Raw genomic sequence first — 10,098 nt, forward strand, 5'->3', positions numbered from 1 at the left:
AGCGCGAGATCATTCCTATGCATGAAAAATCCTTTGACGACGTCCATGAAAAGTTCGCTATGATTTTATAAGCAAGTAAATTCAACCCCTATTTAGAGCTTTTGTACGCGCGTGCGTGCGTGCGTGCATGGACTAGTTGAGCAACTTTCTCGGATTGGCGAGACAGTTTCCCAGCAATGGCGGCGGCAAGCAACAGACTTGGCGAGATGGTGGGTCCGCCTGATCCGAGTTAACCAACAGGCTCAGCGTCCGAGCTGGACCTTGGCGAACCGAATAGTTAGCATAGCAGCAAAGCTGCAAAGGGTGCATTGTCAGACCATACTCTGTTGCAGAGCCTCGGCATCACCTTCAGTTAGCAGTGTTGTAAAAACTTCAGTTAACGGACGGCCCAGATCGTAGATCGCGGCAGGATCCAGCGGCTCGATTCGCTCCCCTATACCACTGAGGCGTTATTCACAGTTATTACTGTTCCATTTCACCGCATCTTACTGTTTACCTTCTCGCCGTTTTCAGCTGAGCTATAAGCCAGCGGCTTGCCTGTGAAAGAAATCAAAACACATGCAGTTCCTCTTATGGGAATATGCCATGGTTCACGCCTGCTGCACTTTTCCCCATTTTCTGAGATTTGCGACGAACTGCCCCGATCCAGAAAGGGGCATAACCATTGTTAGGCATCCCTCCCTGAAAAAAAGAAAGTAGAGTTTTGTTAGGAATGCCCAGCGCCAGGCAATCACACCATCCATGCAAATGCAAATCAATAAGAGAACCAGCCACCACACAACCAAATTAGCAGTCTGACAAAAAATAAATGGTCCTAAAATGGCACTTCACAATCTCAAATTAGCATAATTCATGTCAAGGCTGAATAATCTGGGCACCAAACTCCGACAACCATCCAACCGTTCATGAGGAAAAAAAACAGACATAGGGCAGTGCAGCAGCTGAAGGTTCAGTTCACTGCTCTGCTTCAGTCACAATCAGGTCTAAACTGTTTAATAGACAATGGGGGACGTCAGTGCAGCAGCAGGCCAAGGTTCAGTTCACTCCTGCTTCAGACACAATCAGATCTAAACTGTTCATCTCTAAACTGTTCATCAGACAATGGGGTTCAGTAGCTCACTACTCTGCTTCAGTCAAAGTTCAGTTCATAACTCTGCTTCAGTCGCAGCTGCGTGCTCAGCTCAGCTCAGCTCAGCGCTTCCTCTTCTTGAGTGCGCTCCACTGCTTGAGGACGAACTCCACCACCTCCTTGAGCGTCGCCCTCCGATCCTCCTTGAAGTTCCACAGCTCCGGCACCGAGTAGCGCCCGCTCGGGTTGTACTCGTTCACCTCCAGCAGCGCCTTCGTCACCAGGGCATACACCTCCTCGCCGTACTTCTCCTTCAGCTCCCGCAGCTTCTCGTCGTCCTCGCAGAGGATCTCCTGATAAACCATTCATGAACCATAAGATAAACAACGCAAGGACCTTGTGCTGGCAAAGTGATCATGCAGGAATTGCATACTGTCTAGATGTTGTCTGAACCAAAGTACAGCAAAAACACGGCAGACAGAGACAGTTTATGCGTGCTACAATACAATTAAAGCATGACACGCCTACTTCATTACTAGTATATCGTAATGCGTCACTGCAGGAAACTATATGCCAAATATACATACACAGGGACATTTCTGCGCATGTGGCACTAGTATGTACTGCATGATACAGAAAGTTCAGGAAAACACATCTCTTTCAGATGGCAGCAGAGCTTAATTTGAGCTACAAGTATCAATATATCAGGTCAAATTTGAGCAGCCAAGACATGCGATGTGCCTAACTCAGCCAAGCAAGGAACTGAGAATGAACGCTCTTTTGTAAAAGACAAGGTGAAGCAAACTTTGCTTCAGTTGAGACAGAGCAGAGAATGCCATTTAATTTTCTCAATTTAACTGAGACTAAGGAACATCATATACTTCTAGGAGGGGGAGTTATTAGCATGCGGCGATGAGGGTAACTGGGTACCGAGTGGCAAAGCTTTTTATCGGGAAATAGTTTGGTTGCCCCACACATAACTCCACGAGCAAATGCTAGATGGACTCTGTTCTGAAAGCTGACGAATTACAGATAACTTGACTACCATAGAACTGACTGGCAGGTTTACAGAAAAGTGATAAAAGGACAAAAGCAAGTATTTGGTAAATACATATCGCCATTTATTCAATACAATGCTATGCAAATTTCCACAAGGTACCAAATTAAGTAGATGAAGCTTAGCTAACCCGTGACTGTCAACATATATGTACCACCTTACTGTTTGCAGAACAGGAAATTCACCGTGGAATTGACAACTCAAGGTTAGAAGCTATTAGAGAACCGTACGTGAATAAAAGCAAGAGTGAAGAGATTATTACCTTCGCTTTGCCGCCATCCATGACAACTTTAAACGGGTGCCATTCTGGATTTCTAATCTCATCCTCCCACTTTGAACAAAGAATGGAAGCAGTAACTTCTGCATCTTCTTTTGCCATTTTACGTTTGCAGGCAATCGTGAATGATTTCAGATCAAGATCACCCATTCTTTTAATGCCTATATTTGCTCGGCCAGTTGTGATATCCAACAAGCCCTGCAGCATATGCGACAGATAGCTCGAAGATGTAAATTCAAACAAAATACTAGACAAGTGCAAGTGCACAATAAATGAGATAACTTACATCTATTAGCTTCTTCCGAGCATCTTGCAACTCATCGTTGCTCATCCTTTCCTTCATAAGCAGAGCCCCGTGGAGTGATTCCATCTCATTTATTTCATCATACTTCTCCTGCAGCTCCTCGCTAAGTTGATCAATTTTCCTCTTTGATTCAAAGTCTTCCTCACCTGGCATATGCTTCATAACATTCAATTTTCCCTGCAGCTGTCTTATTTTTAACTCAAGCTTCTGTCTGGCATCCAGTTTCTGCTCTAACTTGATAATCTCATCTACAGCAGCTTCTTTCTCCCTCTACAGTTTGCCATTTCAAGCAAAGTAAGACAGTCATATGAATTAGCATGTAAAGAAGTCAAGTGACATAATATATCAAGCCGCAAACCTTGTGTTTCTCCACAAGCCTCAGGACATTTTCGTCGGCCTTCTGTTGCTCCAATGTTGCCATCTTGAGAAATTTTGCTTTGATCATGTTCTGTATTCACCACAACAGCCTGACATGAGTGTTATGCAGAAACACCGAGTGGAGGGCACCTAACAGCATCTACATGTTTAGTTGTTTACCTACCTACCACCATGCTGTCTCTAGAGATTAAAACAGAAGTTCCATGCATTTTGCTCAAATTGTCAAAATGTTCTACGAGTAGATCGAAATGTCGAATGACAAAAAAAAAGTAAACAGAAAGATGCATTTTTTCAATGGCATGTGTTTGTGTCAGATGGACATGGGATCTGATCACCTCATCATTTTCCGCCTCAGGTCTCTCTCTAGATTAATCCCATGTTAACGCAAGTGTTTGCAACAACATGTTCTGGGTTTCTCTAGCAGACACAGCACAAGAAGTAGTAACAGAAAGAACACTAGGGTAGTGTTTTTTTGTGTTTAGGCTTAGTGGAACTCTGTAATTATGAGAAAAGGGGGATTAATGATTAATAATCACTCTACAAGTGAAAGAAATATTTGCCTCTCGTTTGTGTGAATATGTGTTCCATCACTCAAGTAGCATCCTGAGCATTGTTCTGGTACAGTCTTTACAACTGTACCATGATTTTTTGGGTTCTGAACACAGGAAATATTTTTCTACAAAGCAATTTTGTGGTGATTTTTTCTTAGAAAGAAGCAGTCAAACAATGAACCATCATCCATAACAAACAAAAAGAGATGAACTAATTTCCATATATGATATTTTTATGGGAGACATCCGGCGCGTACCTTTTCCTTCTCCTTCTCAAGATTCCTTATGTCAGATTCGCTACGCACAGCAAGCTCATCGACCTGCTTGGATTTGAATTCAAGAACCTGCATCTTGGAATCCAGCTCCGAACGGACCTTCTGATTCTCATCGATGATCCTCTGCGAGTGCCGACGAGCAAGTTGCTGCATCTTGTGGATTTCTGGTGACAATGCAAGTTCAGAAGGCCCCAATGCAAGTTCAGAAATGCATATAAACAGAGCACATATATGAACAGAAAGATTTTTGCAACAGACCATGGTTGTATCTCTGGAGAATGAGCTCCTTCACTTCCATCACGTTGTCCATTGATGTAGTCCTCTCACTGTACTTGGATTCGAGCTCTTGGGCATGCTTGGCCTTCACCTCAATCTGGCCGGCCAAATTGGCCACCAGCTTGTCAGTCTTGCGCGTCCCCTCGCTCTCAAGCTCTGCAACAGACTTCAGATCGCCGTTCCTCTGCAGGTACTCCCCGACGAGCCCCGGCGTTCGTCGATCGTCGGCCCTCGCAACCCACCCAAACATCTCCGGCGCACCTCGGTACCTGCTCGCCTCCCAGCCCCGTTTGCCGTGGCCCTGCGCCTCGAAGTGGTTCTCGAAGCTGAAGGCGTGGCCGAGAGAGGCGTAGTCCTTCCCGAACTCGACGATGGCGTTCCCGGTGTGGCCTCTGTGGCTCCACAAAGGCACGACCTTGTGCGGGCAGAAGGCGGCGAGCCGCTCCTTGAGCCGGTTCCCGCTCTCCCCGATCTGTCGTCCGCCTCTCCGCACGCCCATCCACGGCCACACGAACTGCTCCTCTCTGCTCTGGACAGGGCGAGGCGCCGCGGCCGGCGGCGGCTCCGAGGGGTCCGGCACTTCGTCCTTCACGCGCTTGGTGACTGCTCCAGCTGCGTGACGCCGACGCAGGGTATCGCTGCTGCTCCGGTCGCTCCTCCGGGAACCCCCTGCCTCGCGAATCCTACCGAAATCGGGAAAGCAAAGACGGTCAATTGGAGCTGCCTCACCGGCCGGATATGGAGCGAAATCTCGAGAGACGGAGAGAGGGGTTTGGCATCACGTACCGCCCATCAGGAGCCTCGCCGGAAGCCATGGGCCCGCGCGCCTGCTGGGCAGACCGCCGCCGCCCCCGCCGCCAACCAACCAACCAACCTGAGGTTTTACGTACGGCTCAGCGAGGATCAGTCAGTCCAATCACCAATGTCGCTCAGAGGAAGGGGGAAGCGAGCCAGTCCGGGGGGTTGGGTTGGGCTTACCTTGCGTCGGCGCCGGCGAGCTTCAGGGTGCTGTAGCCTGTAGGCTGTAGCTGGGCAGGCGAGCAAAGCGGGGGAGGCGGAGGAGGTGAATGATGATCACGTGATCTATCGAGCAGGTGAGAGGACGACGAGATGGCCAAACGGGGTAAGCGTCTGACCGCCATGCTCTGCAGCACTCATGAAGCCTCTGCTCCCGCCCACGTGTCGACATCTTAGAGCATCTCCCATAGATATTATGATGATGTAGACCTATAAAAAACCGATTTTTACAGCATCTATGTCAAAAGTGATGCTTTGTCCGACGTAGCTTTTAAAATCTGATAACGCCCGAAGGCCAGCTACGAGCAATGGCAAATCGAACGTTTCCGACGGCAAGTTTAGTAATGTAAGGACGGCAACTACGTGGCACTGTTCGTCGGCTTAGACACTCGGCGGGGAGGGGCGCTGGTCGCCGGGCGCACAAACGGACGCGGCTGGCGGCCGATTCGCGACCGAATCCATTGAACAGCGGCCGGAATTGGTCGCCGGAGTGGCGAGGATGGTTGATGGCCGAGGAGGCAGAGAAGGCATCGAAAAGAAAGTTGGTTTCGAGCAGCGTTGCTCGTTTAACAGCAGCCGCTGAAGTCAACTTTGCGAAAGGAATTGCGGTTAGGCAGTTATTAGAGGCCGTTTTTTACCTCCTCGTTCCAAAAAAAAGTAGTACAGTCATTGAAGATGCTCTGAAACTTGATGCCTAAAAAATTATAATGCATGAGAGAGAAGGTTTTTGGGCACCGTGGTTGTTGTTGCTGTTTCAGATAATGTGTAAAACTAATGCCCACAAAATTCAGCTTCTGTGCTCTCGCAGGATCCAATGGTTGGGAAACCCAAAGGAAGATTTGACGGCTGGTGTGGGCAATGAGCTCAATTCCGGCTATCGAGGCTGAGATAGATGTCGGGGCTGGCAGTGGGAGGGACAAGGGCCCGAAGGGGGCCATGGGTGCTGCTAACTCTGACAACGAGTACTCGTTGGTTAGTTGCTCGAATTTTGAGCCAACGATAAACGGGCTAGGGGCTGCATAGGGTGCCCTGTTCCGTTTCACGGACTGTAGGTCATCTAGGCTTGGAACCTGCGCATTACATGACATATATGTGTGCCATGCTTACTAGATGGATAAAAGATATAATAAGTTCATATATGAAATTATAAAATAAAAATAATTTAATAGAAAATAATTAGGAGGATAAATAATCCAAGACAAGGAAATAAGATTGAAAGAAAGTGAAAAATTTATTTCTTAATATAGTGAAGTTTTTAAGAAAATAAGAATTAGCGGCATTGATATTACACTTTAAGAAGACAGCAACTAAAACAAAATCAAAATAATGAGGTTTTCTAAGAGAGAGAATGAATTGGTGGCACTGGTATTACCCTTTAAGAAGAAATAAAATAAAATAAATATCTAAAACAAACAATGGCAAAATTTGCACACAATATACACAAATTTTTAAAAAGAAAATGCAAGAATTGGAGTATAATAGAGGAATTTTCAAAAACAAATCCTAAAAAGGAATGAGTTAGTGGAAATGTACTACCCTTAGGGAAGAAATAAAATGAAATAATAACTAAATGAAAATCAAACTAAGGAAGTTTATAAGGAACAATGAATTAGTGCCATTGATATTAATCTTTAAGAATAAAAATAATGTAAGAATTGGTGTATAATAGAGGAATTTTCAAAAAAAAATCCTATAAAAGAATGAGTTAGTGGAAATGTAATAACCTTAGGCAAGAAATAAAGTGAAATAATAACTAAATGAAAATCAAAATAAGGAAGTTTTATAAGGACTAATGAATTAGTGGCATTGATATTACACTTTAGGAAGAAAGAAAATAAAACCAAAACTAAAACTAAAAGTAAATCAAAATAATGAGGTTTCCTAAGAGAGAATGAATTGGTGGCATCGGTATTACCCTTTAAGAAGAAATAAAATAAAATAAATATCTAAAACAGACAATGACAAAATTTTCACACAATATACACAATTTTTTTAAAAAAAATGCAAGAATTGGCGTATAATAGAGGAATTTTTCAAAAAAATAATCCTATTAAGGAATGAGTTAGTGGAGATGTACTACCCCTAGGGAAGAAATAAAATGAAAATCAAAATAAGGAAGTTTTATAAGGAACAATGAATTAGTGCCATTGATATTAATCTTTAAGAATAGAAATATTGTAAGAAAGTTAAAAAAATGCACACAATTTTGCTCTAAATTTGCACTTCTTGTAGTATGCAAACAATAATCATATAATACTGTATTTTTTGCACATATTACACAGAATTTGTGTGTACACATTTACACTTACCCAACATCCCAAAGATACTTAGAAAAAAAAAATTAATACCAATCAATAAAGATAAACAAAAAGCAAAAGGAGAAACACAGAAAAACAGAAAACAAAAACAAAGGGAAAGAGGGATGGGCTGGGCGTGATATGTAATGGGCTTAAGCCCAGTAGCAATTGACTGGCCCAAATATGTGGTCAGTCCAAAAAAAATAGCCCAAACCATCTCATAGAACAGCCCTGAAAAAAAAACACGAATCTCAGAGCAAGAATCAACGGTCTAGATATTGAATGGACCTAAATTCAAAATTCAGGCGACTTACATAGAAGGTATTCACACGAACTCCATGCAGGGTCATTTGCTAGTATAGTTTGCAGACTGAAACTGAAAGCAAAATAAAGTTTCTGTAAGATACACCCTCCCATCAAAACACTTGGCATAGAAGCAAGTAACAATGGAAAACATCATACATTTAATTTGAGGAACGATAGATAATGCCTAGTTCTAGGGGCATCACTTGACTTATTCAAGCACCAATTCACTACATTAATCATGAGAACGCTGTTTAAGGAAGTGTGTTGAAACGAATCATCAAATGCCCTTGACTGTCTCCGGTAGAAGGTATGTCACATCCCCCATGCTTGCTCAGAATCAGATGTGCACAATGCTCCAAAAGTCTATTCGTGGGGAGTAACTTAGACTAGTGTCATGCATATGACACTAGTCTAAGTTACTATCTTCATAGTGCAAAGTAACATAGTAGTAGTGTCATAGAGGACTTCATTAATTAGCTTGTAGACTCATCTTGTCTTGGAAAGCGCTATGTTACAGTAACATATTATGTTACCACTTCTCATTAACTACATGCCACATAAGCAAAAATTTCTCGAAGTGCGCTATGTTACTTGCTAAGTTACTTCCACTATGACTAGCCTATCAGCATTCACGATGATCACTTAGACAATTAGGATGCACCTTCTCAGCAGTCTTCTTGACTGCATTAATTGCTGCTGCAGCACCCGCATCATGCTGTGAAAACTCAATGATCATATGCTTCAGGCCTGACAGATGCTCTATACTAGACACACCACTCGACTCCTCTGAAAGGCCATCTTCAAACTTTAGTTCAAGCACTTCAAACTTCGATAAAGCATCGGTCACAAAGGCCACTGATGGCAAGCTGCACCTTATCGAAAGTTTCTTAAGACTACGAAATCCATCGCTTGGAAATGCGACTTGTTTCTTATCTCCAGACGTCTGCATAACATTACAAAATAGTTCCAGTTCTTTCAAGCTTGCCATTTCACTGAGCTCTTGAATGAGGTTCGTATCAGCACTCTTCTCAATATTGCTGCACGAGAGTGTTAGCAATGACTTCATCTTGCTTATCCCACTCGACAACTTGGCATTCCCCGCGAGCAAATGCATTAACTTTTCCAGCCTGAGAATGCTGCGAGGTAGCTCTTTCACCTTTGTGGATCTCACATCCAGTGTCTCCAAGCATATTAGCTCTCCGATTTGTACAGGGAGCTCGCTGACATCTGTTCCTTTCAGGTTCAAGTACCTCAGAAGCAGCAATTTGTAGAGACCATCAAGGCACACCGGACCTACACAACCTTCGAGATCAAGAACCCGCAGTACACTGAGTTCACTTAGACGAGGCATGCGACTAGTATGAGAAAATATGGTGATGGAGCGAGCACGAGACACATTTGCCCCATCAATTTGTGCAGCAGCCTGATCATGCTTATCACTATTAAGTAAAGATCAACCACAAAAAAAAGGTAAAGATAGCCGTCGGACAGTGCCATTACCAGGTTTGACATCTTGCTGTTGAGCATGCACCAGGGCAACAAAGTTGTCTTCCATGGACTTGCAAATGATGAAATCGTGTATTACTGGATGAAGAACATAGCTCCTATGGGTGCCATCATGATTCAGCTGTGATGGTTGGATTAAGTTTCTGCCAATGAGCTCACTAATGTAGTTTCTCGCTGTTTCCTCTATGCTTGTGCCACGCTGTTCACTGACGAACCCTTCTGCAACCCAACGCCTCGCAAGACGCTCTATTTCGATCTCATGGTTCTCAGGAAATATGCTTAGGTGCAATAGGCATGCCTTGAGATTGGCAGGAAGATCACTGTAGCTAAGTTTGATGATCTGTTTCATCCCTCCTAGCTCTGAATTTGTCCGCCATTCCAGTCCTGACCTCTCAAATTCATCTCTTGTGCGCACCTTGCTGGCTAATAAGCCACCCACGCTCACTATAGCGAGTGGCAAACCACCACACTTTCTCATGATCTGAGCTGAAACGTCCTTCAAATGGGCAGGGCACCCACCCACAGTCCCAAAAGTTCTTCGGGAAAACAAAGTTTCGGCATCGGCTTCGTTAAGAAGACAAGTCCTGTAAACATGGTCACCTGCACCTGCTTTTGCAACAGTCTCATTTCTTGTTGTAGTGATTATGCGACTCCCGAGATTGTTCTCGGAAAACAGTATTTGATTATCCCCCAGGTTTGAACACTCCATAAATCATCAACCCGCCGCCGCCACTCGTCCTCCCTCGTCGATGCTCCCCCCCTGCCGCCACCGCCCCTCATCCTCC

General features: G+C 44.3%; 1 protein-coding gene and 1 pseudogene across 1 annotated transcript; both read right to left on the bottom strand.

Moving 5' to 3' along the window:
• Positions 1-840: 840 nt before the first annotated feature.
• Positions 841-5,028, bottom strand: LOC119337698 (factor of DNA methylation 1-like). The gene is made up of 7 exons (XM_037609855.1): positions 4,974-5,028; positions 4,170-4,870; positions 3,894-4,075; positions 3,066-3,155; positions 2,690-2,977; positions 2,389-2,601; positions 841-1,422 (listed from the first exon to the last, which is right to left on the bottom strand). The coding sequence occupies exons 1-7, from the start codon at positions 5,000-5,002 to the stop codon at positions 1,192-1,194; spliced, it is 1,734 nt and encodes a 577-aa protein (XP_037465752.1). The 5' UTR covers positions 5,003-5,028; the 3' UTR covers positions 841-1,191.
• A 3,401-nt stretch (positions 5,029-8,429) lies between these two features.
• Positions 8,430-10,098, bottom strand: part of LOC119339378 — a 23,114-nt pseudogene continuing 21,445 nt past the window's right edge.

The sequence above is a fragment of the Triticum dicoccoides genome, chromosome 7B (genome assembly GCF_002162155.2).
Source record: "Triticum dicoccoides isolate Atlit2015 ecotype Zavitan chromosome 7B, WEW_v2.0, whole genome shotgun sequence".
Classification (NCBI taxonomy): domain Eukaryota; kingdom Viridiplantae; phylum Streptophyta; class Magnoliopsida; order Poales; family Poaceae; genus Triticum; species Triticum dicoccoides.